Source organism: Emericellopsis atlantica, assembly GCF_019669845.1.
Source record: "Emericellopsis atlantica unplaced genomic scaffold F5Z01scaffold_10, whole genome shotgun sequence".
Lineage (NCBI taxonomy): Eukaryota > Fungi > Ascomycota > Sordariomycetes > Hypocreales > Bionectriaceae > Emericellopsis > Emericellopsis atlantica.
The window spans coordinates 804238-818715 of NW_025764712.1; the positions used below are offsets into that span (position 1 = coordinate 804238).

Genomic DNA, 14478 nt, shown 5'->3' on the forward strand with positions numbered 1-14478 from the left:
AATATCCAGGAGTAGATATAGCCACGGCGCTGCTACTTCTCTTGCTGGAAATGAATTGCTTGTCTGGGGATCAAGTTATCTAAACTGGTCTGCAGTAGCATCTCAGTGTGTTGTAAATCTTCAAGATAGTACAAATACCACAAATATCACGTTAAAAGACAGAATAGACACAGCCTATCCCTCAACTCCCATCATTCCACTCTCCAGGGGCCTGCAAGTTCACAGGAGCTGTGATCACCTCCGCGGTCAGAAGATGGCTTGTGGAGCTCAGATGCAGAACTTCTCAACCGAAACCCAGCTTTTCTCCAAATCAGCAACAAGCGTCTGCCTACATGTATGCTTGGTAGCAAGCACGTAAAGTGAGCCAGCGAGCCCAGTGCCGCGTTCGACAGATGACAGGCATTGTGCTGTACCTTTTTCTCAATGTCCCAATTCAGCATGTTAAGCTGAGTGCAAGTGCATTCTTCAAGGTGCTAGTGCAGCGTTTGCTAGCCCCTCACGTTGACACTTGTGTCTTAGGCGCTATTGCTCGCTCCTTTCGTCACAAGTAGCCACCACACAGCTCCGTGCCTGAACTTTGAGGCATTGGATAGCGCCGTCGATCCGAACTTGTCCTTCAGGTTGACATCCGCTCCACTCTCGAGCAGAAGCCGCGCTGTAGCTTCGTCACCACACCCTATCCCTGAGGCCTTTATGAGTGCCGTTGATCCATTACTATCCCGGGCGTTGACATCTGCCCCCTTATCGATGAGATACCGTACCACGGCTTCTCGCCCAGCCTTGGAGGCATACATCAATGTCGTCCGTCCCGGATTGTCCCGAGCGTGCACATCTGCTCCGCGATCAACAAGAAGCCACACCGAGGCTTCATGACCCGCTGCAGCAGCAAACATTAGCGGTGTCTGTCGCTCTATGTTCCTAACATCAACGGACCCGCCGCCCTCGTCAATAAGAAGCCGGGCTATGGCGTCGTGCCCATAATGGGATGCTATATGAAGCGGTGCTGTTAGGTCATGGCGCCAAGGAGGGTCATAGAACGGCTTCCTTGGGAGACGGCCCTCAGGAACTTCGAGAGCCGCTCCCTTTTTGATGAGAAACCGCGCGAAGTCTTCGTGTCCCTTGTACGATGCAAAATTTAGTGCCTCTGTGCCATATGACTCCAATTCCGCTCCGTTGTCGATGAGAAGCCGCAGAATGCTTTCATGGTCGTGATAAAAAGCCCTGAAGAACGGAGAACATCCCTCCCCGTCGGTTTCGTTAGGGCTTGCTCCATTCTGTAGTAAGGCCTTCACAATTTCGCACCTCCCAGTTTGGGCAGCCCATGACAAGGGTGTGCGACCTTTGAATTCCTTCGAGTCCTTTCTGCATTTCAGCCCTCTGGTGATATCGCGGCCCTCGAAATCGGCCGAAGGCAAGCCTAGAAGGGCAGCTACCGTATCCTTATGGCCATTAACCAGGGCGGCGAAGAAAGGGTGTCGGAATCGCTCCCCGGGAACCTCCTTTGGTGTCTCTGTTTTCATTCGCGAACGAACAAGTTGGTCTAAGCCTTGGTCCGCCAAGACATAAAGAGCAGGTGTGTGCAGATTATACTGCCTTGCTTTGTATCTTTGGAACAGATTCATTGCCTTCACCCCTTGTAAATCGAAAAACTGGGAAACGAAGGTATCCTGGGGAACCACTAGCGCCGCAGCGTTGGCATGGTGAAGGGCCTGCTGACTGACATATTCTAGGAATGGAAATTCCTCTTCCATGGCGTTTGGTCTGTCGCCTTCTGTGCTTGCCTCGTTGATGATTGCCTGTACTCGATGGTGCTGCAGATATGCATGGCAGCAGCTTCTGAGTCTTTCCTGGCACAGGCTGTCACGATCGGACGAGTCATATCCAAGGTCTGGCCACAACAAGGATAGACCTTTATCCTTGAGAAGAAAGTCACGGACCGACTCGTGCATGAATTGGACAGTAGGTGTTTCACTTCTTGTGAGTTCAGCGAGGCCTTTGGAGGAACTGATTATGAGCCTCTCTATGCTGCCATTTCGGTATCGGGCGGGCGTGTCTGGTAAATCTTCGTCGATAAATTGTTCCTGATAAAGGCCAGACCAAAGAGCGTGGTCAAATTCTTGAGGGGATAGTGGTTGTTTCGCAAAAAGGATCCATAGCAAGCAAAGGAGGAGCTCGAGATTCTCCCCATCTGACCTGTCACTTTGGTCTCTTTTCAAGATGTCCCCGAAAAGTTTACTTAGATCATCCGGGATCTCTGCCAATCGTCTCTGAAGAGCCATCCCGCCGCGGCTATTCTCTCTATTGAGAATATCCACGACGAGTTTGACCCACAGGAAGACCCCACCAGCTTTTTCGAGTATCTTTAGTTGCATTGTCTCTTTAAGGCTCGGGTCGTTGATTCGAAGTCGATTGTTGACGTATCTTGTCAAGTCCAGCTTATGCTGGAGAAGATCCTCCAAGATAACTCGCTCTCCTCTACGAATTTCTATGTAGGGATAATGCCTACTGGAGAAGCACACTCGGAAGTTGATCCCTTTTTGGAAGCTGCTATCGGCAAGATCCTCAAAATACTGGACCATTTCGATAATCTGCTGTTCGTCGCTTTCGTCCAAGGCATCGATAAAGCAGGTGAGCGAGCGTTTGCCGAGCGAAAGTACGGCAGTGCGAAAGATATCCTTTAGAGTTACCAGCGCAAGACGTTCTGTCTGCCGGGGACCAATGTCGTGCAGCTGTTCCAGGTTCATGGGCAGACCCATGCTCTTTTGAAGAAGACGGTAAAGCAAGGAGCGGTACATGCCTACCACGGACTTTTGAAGGTATGTGCCTCGCGCATTGAAAAAAAATGAGAGGGAGATGCCGCGTTTCCCATCCGGAGGCTTGAAATTCGAAAAGGCAAATTTCATGATAGTCGACTTGCCAGCACCCGGTTTGCCGCGAATCCACAAAAACCCGCGATGTTTTGGAAGCTGCGTCACATCGAGCCATGCTTTGTAGCTCTCGTGCTCCGTTATCCACCGGCACGTATCAGCTTGCGCTTCCTCAATCGTTTTCTCACGGACCTTCATATCATCGAATGCCAGCTGTTCGAGGAAGCGCTTCTTTATCGATGCTTGGGTGTCTCCTGTGGGGACGTCACGCTCACGCCTACTCGCCACAGGCATGCGGCAGCGGTACTCTTCCAGCAACTCTCGAGCATAGGAAGCCGCAGTGGCGGCCGCATATTTCTGCCAATCGTCATTCTTGTGGGAGTCGGAGTAATCGGAGATGCCTCGGATCACGAGACAAGGGAGGGTGTCCACAATCCCGGCTGCCTCCATTTCAAAACACATGACCTGCAACTCCTTTCCGATTGCGTCTCGCTTGGTTGCGTCCTTCATCAAGTGACTGGCCGATGCTATTGCTCCATAGTGCACCTTCGGGTCCTTGGATATTCGCTTGCTGCGTGGGACCTGCTGCGAGAAGTCGCACTTATCGCAGGTAGATGTGCCAGAGCTGTGTCTGTATGTCTCCCGGAAAAGACGGTCTTCCAAGTTCGGACGACAAAAATCTCGGTATTTGCCAAACTTATCGATCATAATGGTAGGCAAACGGCTAACGTCAAGCTCGAGCTTGGACCGCAAGCTTGTGACGAGCGTACCAAGCTTGGACGGCAGCGGCCTGGGATACGCCTTTCGTTGAAATTCGTCGTGGACGTATTTTCCTAAATCGCTCTGCATGATCCTTGTGCCAACAACGACATCTCCCAGACGCAGATCAGCTATCTTTGGGGCTCCTCCACCTATGCCAACCATAAGAGCAATATCGATGCACTTGAAAGTTCGGTGTAAATTTGCTGCGACGTCTGCTGCCTTGACGAGTCCGTCCTGACCAATTGGGAGACAAGCAATAACGACGTTGTGTTGCCTTATACCGCCCAAAACATAGCTGTTGCTATCGTTCCTGTCCTTGGGAAGCGTGTCGTGGATTTCGTCGAGCACGGCGCGCGCTGCTGCCATTTCGATGGCCAGCGCACATATCCACGCAACAGTGTAATCTTCGTGCTTCAACGCGTGGCGTCGTTTTATTGAGGGTTCGGACTCGTCATTGGAGCATTCGTCGCGAACCTTGCGCCGCTTGGGGGTCGGTGAAGGAGACTGGACGTCCGAATCGCGCCTCGTTGGGTAAAGGGTAGCCGTGAACTTGGGCACCGTAACCTCATCAGATGCCTCGTCATCGGACGATATTACAATGATTGAATCCATCGTTGACCTTGCAGTGATGGAGCTGAGTTGGAATTGAGAGACTCCACGAGGTGGGGAGCAAACTGAGTCCAAATCGATGAATTGTTGGTCGCGGACTCGAGGAGGAGGCAGTCGCGAGTGGGGTTAGCGCCTGCGCCTCACACCCGAAGGAGCGGACGACAAGGCATAAGACACTCCTCAAGCCGATGGGTAAGAGGAATATAAGGGTAAACGAGATCTGATTAGACTAAGTGCGATGCAGAGGAGGTACTTACAAACATGGAACGTATACTACAGCCCCTAGGGATTCCAAATATTAGCGTATGAACTGCAGCTATAGTACAAGGATTAAAGCTACCTAATCCCCCACTAAAGATAGCCGAAGAAAGAAGTATCTCTAGGATCCGCACCACTTCTATAATCTGATTCATAAATTATAACTAAGTTAAACACTATCCTTAGAAAAAGCCTTTGATCACAAACAAAGATAGCCGAAGTAAATCAGAGTCTATTCATAAGCTAACATTTGGAATCCCTGGGGACTGTATAAGCTAGGACATTTCCCGTACGTACTTTGAGTCTTTGACCCACAGCCGGCCCGTACCGCTATTCCCGCTAAATAAGCAATTGAAAGACGCAAAACGTGGCACGTGTGCCCACTTGAGGCGCCCCCTACTCTAATAAGGCTCCGAGGCCTCGCTAACCTTATTCCTCCTTGTCATGGCTGCCGCGGCGCCGCTTGTGCGTCGACTATAGTTGCGAAGAAGCCGAGAAGCGCGACTCGATGAGGCGGCTAAAGAATGTCCGTGTTCCTAGTGGCAACGGAGAGGGTAAAAGTTAAAGAGACGCTTAAAGTATCTGTCTGTCTTACTCCGACATTTCCTGCCCTAGAATATCGAGTAATTCGCGATGTACTAGCTTGCCTAAGAACTAAAATCTTATATATAATTACTTATAGCTAATAGTCTACGAAACGACCAGCGGTATAAGGAACTATAAGGTCGAAGCTTATTAAAGGATCCTTCTCACGTGAATCACCCCTCGTGAGACCTTCCTGTATCTCCAATGGCAAGGCGGACCATAACTGTTCCAATCCTACTAGAGCCTCAGAAGCTAGCTCTTTAGCTTGTTTAGGCTGGATGAGTGATTCTAAGATCATCGAGTAAAGGTATTGAGCGCGAAAAAGGCATTCCCGCGACCATGTGGCATTCCCATGGGGATCGAAACAAGTTAGAATAGCCTGCCTAGCAGAATTTGTTAGACAGTCTTGTGTGACGAAAGAATGATAGAGACCTTGCGCTTACCTCGCTTCTGTCATTCTCCCTAGACGATGCAAGATGTAGGCTATCGCGAATGCAGTGTCTCGAGCGTTTCGACTTGAGACCCCAAAAGTTGCCACTCGTACTCGATACACACTCCGTAGTCTCTCGAGGGCTTCTTCAGTTCGCTCTGTCCTGAAGAGGCATAACCCATGACAGAAGTTAAACCGTGTGTGGTCGTTAGCAGGTCCGTCGGCCTTGTCAATAATTTCTGTTGCTTCCTGGCTGAATTCCAGCGCTTCTTGAAACCGTCCCTGCCCAATACGCACAAAGGCAAGGTTGTTCTTTGACTCGGCGTACTCGAACGCTGGAATCTCTTGCTGAGAAGAGAGAACATTTTTCAGGCTCAGAGATTTTGGCAAGAAGAACTCTGCCTTCTCGTACTGGTGCATATGTATATACTGACACCCAACATCGTTATAGGCATTAGAGAGGAGAACCCGACTCCAAAACCTCTCATCCTGAGGTAGATCCATTTGGGCATGTTTTTCGCGGAGCTCCAACACCTTTTCGATTCGTGTAGTTGCATCCTTGCCACCGCTTGCTCCGTGGTTCTGAGAAATTATTCCCCATGATATTGTCAGTGCTGTTGCCTCGAGTTTGTTCAGCTCAGACATGCCGGCATAGGATTCTTTGGAAAGCGATGACAGTGTGCATGCAGCTCTTTCAGCTTGAGCAACTGCAAGACGGTATTTTTCGCAGATATCGACAGACGTAGATGAAACTTCGAGGCCCGTTTCTGCGATGCCAGTTTCGTATAGGTAATTGCCAGCACTAGTCAACAACTTGGCGAAATCAAGTCGACCTTGGATCGGAGTCTCGTCCTGACTGCATGATATGAATACCTCTCGCAGACTAGTAATATGCGCAATTGATTTCTTATAGAAATCCCATTGCCCGAACATGGGAACCATGTACTCTGACAACGGTGGAAATTCCTGTTGAACAAGAGCTACCGCTAGGTCAAATGTATATTGTCGAGTCTGCGGGTCACATTTGAGGTCCGTCAGGACCTTCCATTGCAATTGTCGATGCATCGAATAAAATGGTGGCCCAGATTCTGTTGCATGGTACTCAACAAGGTGTCGAGTCACTAATTGGCTTCGCAGCTCTGGGTGGAACCTTGGCTTGTCAGCTTGGAAGACCTCAACATGGTGTGTGGTTCATGCCGCAATTTGTCAGGCTGTTCAGGAAATTCCAGGCAGCTATCAGTATCGACTATAAGTGGTTCTTCAGAGACACGGTCTGGCGAAAGTATGCTCATAACTCGTAAGACAGATATTGGGAAGTCTCCCAGCTTGCTCAAGGACATGTCATAGGCCTTGTGAATCGGGACTTGATACTGGAAGGTGACGGAATGCGGATCGATACTATGAATGATGCTGTCATTCTTGTTCCAAGAGCGCTGCATGGCTTGAAGGGTTGTTGCGATGGACATGTGTGAATCAGCCATGTAGCCAGCAAGACCAGCGAGTAGCAATGGTAAGCCCCCAACCTCTGATGATAGTTCTCGAACAAGGTCTCTTGTTAGTGCAGATGGCTTGGAAATGTTTTGGAGATGCAGGAGAAGACGTGATCCCTGCTCTTCTGTCAAAGGTGATAAATGTAGCTTTGACCTTGAGCGATGGCCTATCTTTCGGTCCTGGGACGTGACTAGAATGGATCCATGTCCGCAAGCAGGCCAATATCGATTGAGAAGGCTAGAAGCCTCTGCATTATCGAATATGATCAGCCAACATGTATCTTGGATTCTCCGTCAGAATATGCACCAGCATGGTTAAAGTGAACTTACTTTGACACAACCAGAGGCAAGTCTTTTCGACCTGGAGAGCAAGATCTACACTCTCATTTTTTGAATGAAGGCCAAGTAACACTGAAATCTTGCCAAATGCCTGTGCGAGCACGGTCTCATCTTCTGCAGGGATCCAGAAGACAAATGGACAAACTTCCTTGCGTCGAAAGGAGAACTCCAATGCACACTGGGTCTTTCCCACACCCGGCATCCCGTGGAGTACGCAGGACATCTGTTCCGAGGCATTCGGAGCAAGGAGCTGTTGCATCAGCTCCAATTCATGTTGTCTTTCGAAGAAACTGGCTTTTCGCGGCCAGGGAACCGAGAAAAGGCGTGTCGGGGCCTTTGGAAGGAGATGAAGGTGCGGGAGCGTGTTGGAGATGTTGGAGAGCTCAGAGCTAGTTGTAATTGCAAGAGCCAAGCCTGCTTCCGCCTCGAAATGTGCAGCTGCAACGTTGATACGGTTTGTAGCTCTGTTAAACGTTTCTGTCAAGGCGCCAATCTTGAAAAAGCTCATTGTCAAGTGCACTGTCACGAAATTATATCAGAAATTCGAAGCAAGAAAACGAGAGGGGAGAGGCTGGTCACCTAGGATTGGACGTCTAAAGAAATATGCAGCTTGAACAGAAAAGTCCAGGTACGCGGCGTATATGCTATGAAGAGCGGATCGAAGCGGTTGTCGACGTGGGAAAAGTTGCATGTACTGTTCGAAGCGTGGCATGGCGCGACAGATCTCCCCGTACAAAATGACGATCCGCTCTAACGTGGCTGATGTAGCACAGGCAGCCTAGTCGAAGATATTAGCATGGAATAGACAAAGCCTGGAATTGTCGAGAACAGAGATGTGGACCACGTTCAACTCACATCTAGAACGATCTTGAGGGTGCCCCAGACCTTGATACACTGTTATCAGTATCGCCGAAGCGCCGTTGTCGTCTTCAGCATGCTTCTTGGGAGTAATGCTCACTAGGCAGGCAATCTCTGGGTTGGATTGCGTAAACACACCTATGGCATTGCTGAAGGTGCGGAGGTGAGACATGACGGGCTCGAGCTTTCTGAAACACCGAGAACTTCGACTCGAAGCGTGTCTCTGCCGCAAGTCGTCCATGGACTGCTGCATGGCCTCATAGGACATGGACTGAAGCCGAGAGCCCTTGCTATTCACTCTCGCCATTGCCTCGACCGCTCCTGCCGCAGCGTCCGCCCAAATTTCGTGAATCGTTACGTCCTCCACATTGCCCGGTGTAGCCATGTCGACGGACGGTCGGACAGCATGAATCGAGTCAAAACCAGCGTTGTACACGAGTGAATGATGCTCCGGCGGCGGGCACACGACTGGAATGTCGAAATTAGATCTTGCGGTTATGCAAAAGCGGTGTCTTGAGAACCTTTCGGAGTGCGACTGGCAGAAGGGGAAGCCAGAGAGAACATGAAGCTGAAGTAGAAGCTCGAGACAACCTTCAGGCCAATCTGCTGCGCTCTCAGCGTCTGGGGCATTGGACATTGCCTATCCATTCTACGCAGCCTCCCTGCACGTTTCCATCTCCTATGGACGGGCTGGAACGGGTGTGTGACTAACTGCCTGCTGGAGCTGCACTTTCAAGTTATTTGTGTGACGGTGAGGCTTAATAGAGCCTCGCAGCACCGTGCGGCCCGTGCGGTGGGATATTAGGTCAACACCGTACGTGTAGTCCGTGCCACCGGTGAGCGGCCGCCACTGTGCAGGCAGCAGCACAGGCGTGGTATGTGGTTGGGGGTCAACAAGAGACTGGAGCCGGAAATCCGCCTCGTCAAGTGTATCCTCACCTTTCCCTCCATCCGAGTTCTTTCGTGCATTTCTCAAAGAAGCGATTGCGTAATGGCCGTCTAATCAAACTTCTACTTGGGGCGGGCCATCGCTCATGTCTATTCCTATCGCTTCTCGCCATAGCGACTTTCGTCGTCGCACGGCCCGTTCACTTCCTCCCGACCTGATCGCAAGACCCAAAGATTACTCTCCATCACGCCAAACACCCGCTGTTGTCACGTATGTGCTAGATCTTCCATTCAGCCGATTCTCGTGCAGAACTAAATAATCGTAGCCCGCCACGACTATTATTGGGGAGAGTCCTATCGCCAACGTCATGAGACCCCTTCCCTTGATGGAGCGCCTTGACAAGGCAACTACAATCATTGCCCAGATCTGCAATATCTCTGGTAGCCCATCGGCATCTGTTGGAATTCTCCACCACGACGAGATGATATGGGACCATGGTTTCGGCTACAGAGATGTTGCTGCACAGAAGCGACCAACCCCAGACACGATGTACGGGATCGGTTCGCTAACAAAGGGATTGGTGGCTGCAGGTCTAGGACAGCTATTTGACCGAGAAGCTGCCCTGAGTTGGTTATCCCCAGTCCAGGATATTATCCCTAGCTTCAAACCGAAGAGTCAGCAGCTTGACGGTATAGTTTCCGTAGCGGATTTCTTATCACACCGGACAGGCTTGCTTGCGGATATGTCCGTGGCATCCCAAGGCGATATGGAATTTCTTCTGGCCCCAAAAGACATGATCCCTACTATCGCTAACCTTGATTCTGTTGCTCCGTTTCGACGGCAGTGGATGTATAATAATTGGGGGTACAGCATGGCCGGTGCGGTTATTGAGGAACTTTCCAAGCGGCCGTTTTACGACCATGTCAAGGATGTGGTTCTCGACCCTCTGAATCTGTCTAGTACTACCACCAGACCGGTCGTGGGAGAGGACTCGGACTTTGCAGAAGCATACACGGCTCTCCATGATGCAAGTTTCCATCCGCTCCCGAGGGTGTTCCCGTTCAAAGGGAGCGTTTTTGAAGCCGCTGGAGGTATGTATTCGACGGTCAATGATCTCCTGAAATACGCCAAAGCCGTGCTCAAAGCCGAGCGCGATCCACAGTCCAGCTCAATAAAAAAATATGCGAATCCTTTGGAGCAACCAAATTCCCCTCGACAATCCGTCTCGGGATTGCCGCTTCTATGGCATGGGATGGATCGGGACACAACTTCCTGGTGTGGTTGGGCTTCAGGGAGACAATGCGGACCTTTTCGACTGGGACGAGCTGCCAATTTTAGGTCAAGACTCGCAGCCCATGATGACTTACTATCATCAAGGCGCCGGTCTTGGGTACTACTCGGCCATATTTACGTTCCCCGAGACGCGGTCCGCTATTGCCGTGTTGACCAACTCCATTCCACTCAATGATGCTGCTGATTGGATCGTCCAAGTCTTGGTATCGGCGCTCTTCGGGTTCCCTGAAAGGGCTGATTATGTTCATCTTGCTCAAGAAAGTCGCCGCCGCAAATTGGCCAACGTGGCTGCGATGAAAGACGAGTTTGACAGAATCAGAGAGGATCATCCGGGTAAAATGAAGCCATCGAAAGCATACGTTGGCAGGTTCTTCAATGCCGTACAAAGTTTTTTTTATCAAAGTCCGAGAACAGGGACAATGCTCCAACTGTTTGGAAATTTCCTTCCAAGGAATGGACACCCAGGTCTACAAGCTGCGTCATCTCACAACGGACGTCTTTGAGTGGGCAATGGAATACGACGAGTCCGCTCGGAGAGCAAGGTTTACGATCTGGGACCCCAAGTACTTCGAAATTGACTTCCAATTTGAGGGTGGTGACAAAGCTGTCTCGTTGAGATGGGCCAAATGGACAGACCTTAGCCCGGAAGGAATACCGATGAATAGGCAGGTCGAGGATGTCACTAAGTTCACGTCAGACACTGGGACGAATAACGACTTAGAGCTATAGCCGACATTTGGTAACATCATGCGTCCTAACTGAGGTAGTGTCACGCCTTTAGTGAGAGCCAGTGCCTGAGTTAGCCTTAGCTTGTTTCAGTCGCTGGTTGCTAGATATTAGAATTCTCTTATTTGATCTATGTGACCATGAGCTAAGGCGGGATCGGGCCGTGCACAAAGATATCTTCAAGCCTACTAGTCGAGCTTCTGTATAATTCAGATTAGGCTGTCACGAGGACCTGAAGTGTTGGCCTCATGACCTGGACATGCCTTACGACGAGAAATAAGAACCTACCTTCCTATTTGTTTGACTCTCTTTAAATGAGCAATATATATTACCCAGCGGCAAATATGGAGACCTAGCACAGATTAGTAGAATTACCTTATAAGGGGGATATTATATAAGACTTTAAGGCTAAACCGGGTAGGCAGGGACCTCGCGGCCCTAACACCGTCCCTACTGCGTTACTATTCCCTCTAATATACTAGTCGTAATAATTACGTAGAAACATAGGTATAGAAAATATATACTCTAAGAAGTCCGCTAGAGACCGTAAGAAGTCCTCGGAAATAGAGCGCTCCGGAACTATTATAGTACTAACTCCTTGTTAAAGAGACTTACTGTCTTCGTGGAGGTATATAATATATCCTGGTACCGTTATTACATTCTCCCCGATAAAGTCCGCAGCCTGGGGGAGAGCCAGTGGTAGAAGCCCTAAAGTCCCGCTCAACTCATAAAGGCTAGTTATCGTGATACTCGGATGATCGTTCAGCTTGCTCCTGATAATCTTCTCAGCCTCCCTCTTCCACCGCTTTTGCCCCCACCATCTATCTACGTCTTCACAGATCCTCCTCCGATGACGCCTCACCCGGCAGCCAGGGGAAGCCCTCTGGTGGCGTCGCCGGCCTGTCTGCCCCGAGAGCATATGGCCACAGGGCGTCACCAGGTCCTTGTGGTGTGGCGAAGACGTCTGTATTTTCACGCACGTCTCCCCTGATGTGAGCCGCGTGCTCCAAAAAGTCAGAAAAGACGGAGCGGGCCATGTCGTCGTCCATGGCCATGATGGACCCGAGATCCGGTGGCAGCGGCTCTAGCTGCCATGTCTCCTGGATCGAGGCCACCGTATGCGCCACCAGCGCGTCCACCCATCCCAGGTCCCCCTCGCCACTGTGTCCGGCCTCGCGCAGGAAGCTCTTCAGGTCGCCGACCAACTCAACGGCGTCCCTTGTCCTGGGATCCGGCCAGGCGACGGGCTGCTTTGCGCGAAGAAAGGCGTACCGCACCACAGGCACGCCAAAGGCCGCGTCGGTGGGGATGCGACGCCGTGTGAGGCGGGCACGGCGGGCGAGCGTCTTGGGGCCAACGTACCATTCGTGCGAGACGACGAGGACCCAGCTGCCAGGGTCCAGGCCGGTGAAGAGGGGCCAGCATGGGGCGACCAGATTCTCAGCTGGGATGGGGGTGACGGCGATGCCGGGGAGGGCCTCGTCCTCGTCCTCCTCCTTGGGCGGACACGCAGCGAAGCTGGTCAGGAAGCGGTCTGCGTGCAGGCGGGTACAGTACTGGAGGAAGCCCCGAACGAGACGTTCCGGTCCTAGGAGGCCGTCACCTAGGAAGAAGTGCAGGGGTCGGAACTGAGGCGGATGGCCGGCCTCGCGGCCTTGCGGGCCCGTGATGGGGTCGGTGAACTGCTGGCGGACGAACATGTGCTGCACGGGGTAGGCCCGGGCTAGACTCTCTGAGACCAACCTGTCGCCCCGCACGTCGAGGAGCCAGGGCTTGCGTCGGAGAGGTGCGGAGAAGGCCCCCGTGAGCTTGATGTGCTTAGAGCGGAGGATGTGTGGTGCAAGGGGGGAGGCGCAGATGGCGGCAAAGGTACGCGAGGAGAGCTCATCATCGGATCGGCTGGGATGGGCTAGGAAGAAGATGTCTATGATATCGTCCGTCTCGCTCAGGATCTGGAGGAGCGCCTCGAGAGAGCCGGTGCACTCGTCGATGGCTAGACTTAAAGCGTGAATCCCGGCGAGCTCCTCGGACCGGAGGGATGTGGCGATAGCTTCGAATTTCAGGCCCGTGAAACCGGCTAGGTTGAGATGTGACGCGTTCGCGAAGGCTAGCCGAAGGAGAGGCGAGGCGGATAGACCTTGGAGACCGTGGGGCCTGGCTCGTAGCCTCTCGCTCAGTTGGGTCTGGAAGCCGGGGAGGTCGATGGAGGCCCGGTGAAGATGAGTCATGTCTAGTCCGTCCTGTTCTTCGCCCTCCGCGTCTTGAAGAATCCGGTCGATGGTGGGTTCAAGGTCCCTCCCGCCTGCGCCATCATCTGGGCAAGACGGGACGGACCTTGAAGTCGAGCCACGGCCCCTTCGCTCGATAGACACGGGCCAGATATCTGCCGAGTTGAATTAGCATGCTTCTCACGATTGGGGGTGGGGAGAGGGGTTGGTCACGGTCGAGAGCGTGTCTCGCCACAACGCGGTGCCGTTTTAAATAAGCCAATGGCAGCGAGGACTCGTGGAGGCCAAACTTTGTCATAAATCCCGAGGCGGCCATAGGTGAGCGGGAGGGCGACCTCTCGGCCTCGGGCGTAGGAGGATGAGGGAAGGGGGGCAGGGGCTCGACAGGGTCTATACCCCAGCCAGGGCCTGGGTCGGGGGCTATGTCTGCCACATAGCGGATAGCGGGGGCGACGAATCCGTAGCGTATATCGTCGAGGTTAGACACATCGATAACTACGAGGCCATGCTCGAGCTTGTCGGCGCGGAAGACGCATCTCAGGGGCTGCTCCTGGACGTCGCCGTACCTCGTGTGGTAGAAGTCGTCGGCGGTCAGGGCCAGGCGGAGACAGGTCGAGGTGAAGGGGAACTCGCAGGGGTCGAGGCGGCAGGGCAGCTCGGGGCGGTCGGGCTTGCCGATGCGCTCGGGCCAATGGCCCTTGTATTCCTTGTCGAAGGCGGGCTGAGGGGCGTCGGGGACGGTGACTTTGGGCCCAGCGCCCCCGGCATGTCGATACCAGGCTACGGCGTGGGCCCGCTCGGCTTCCAGGGCGGAGCGGTTAGCGGGGTGGGTTAGGATGGCGACGGCCCGGGCGACATCGTCGAGGGCGTGGCGGACGCGTTGGCCGGGGGCATGGTTGCCGTGCGCCGGGACGTGGCCGTGGCCTTGACGGTAGGTGATGGCGAGAGGGCGGCAGTCGATGGCAGCAGTGTCAGTGTCAGTGTTGGGGGCGACGTTGGCGACGACGCAGAAGAGGAATGACCGCGGGCAGGTTGTTGAGATGGCGTTGCGCGGCATTTGATGGAGAAACAGAGTAAGTGCTTGAGTGAGGCAGAGATGAGGGGGGCTTTGCGACAACTTGAATGTGTCCTGCAGTTGCCAGAA

General features: G+C 52.5%; 4 protein-coding genes across 4 annotated transcripts; 1 reads left to right on the plus strand and 3 right to left on the minus strand.

The window, feature by feature from the left end:
* Positions 1–84: 84 nt before the first annotated feature.
* F5Z01DRAFT_653179 (uncharacterized protein) lies at positions 85–4423 on the minus strand. Its single transcript, XM_046263345.1, has one exon. The coding sequence runs from the start codon at positions 4239–4241 to the stop codon at positions 516–518; it is 3726 nt and encodes a 1241-aa protein (XP_046119397.1). The 5' UTR covers positions 4242–4423; the 3' UTR covers positions 85–515.
* A 755-nt stretch (positions 4424–5178) lies between these two features.
* F5Z01DRAFT_685937 (uncharacterized protein) lies at positions 5179–8914 on the minus strand (the record flags this gene model as incomplete). Its single annotated transcript, XM_046265973.1, has 6 exons — positions 8196–8914; positions 7920–8099; positions 7332–7859; positions 6662–7249; positions 5525–6599; positions 5179–5464 (listed from the first exon to the last, which is right to left on the minus strand). The coding sequence occupies exons 1-6, from the start codon at positions 8833–8835 to the stop codon at positions 5179–5181; spliced, it is 3297 nt and encodes a 1098-aa protein (XP_046119398.1). The 5' UTR covers positions 8836–8914.
* A 540-nt stretch (positions 8915–9454) lies between these two features.
* On the plus strand, positions 9455–11109 carry F5Z01DRAFT_635749 (penicillin-binding protein; the record flags this gene model as incomplete). Its single annotated transcript, XM_046262171.1, has 5 exons — positions 9455–9776; positions 9816–10178; positions 10221–10248; positions 10286–10713; positions 10748–11109. 5 exons carry the CDS (start codon positions 9455–9457, stop codon positions 11107–11109), a joined length of 1503 nt encoding a protein of 500 aa, XP_046119399.1.
* A 353-nt stretch (positions 11110–11462) lies between these two features.
* On the minus strand, positions 11463–14421 carry F5Z01DRAFT_653186 (uncharacterized protein). The gene is made up of 2 exons (XM_046263346.1): positions 13548–14421; positions 11463–13489 (listed from the first exon to the last, which is right to left on the minus strand). The coding sequence occupies exons 1-2, from the start codon at positions 14389–14391 to the stop codon at positions 11940–11942; spliced, it is 2394 nt and encodes a 797-aa protein (XP_046119400.1). The 5' UTR covers positions 14392–14421; the 3' UTR covers positions 11463–11939.
* Between the last annotated feature and the right edge of the window lie 57 nt (positions 14422–14478).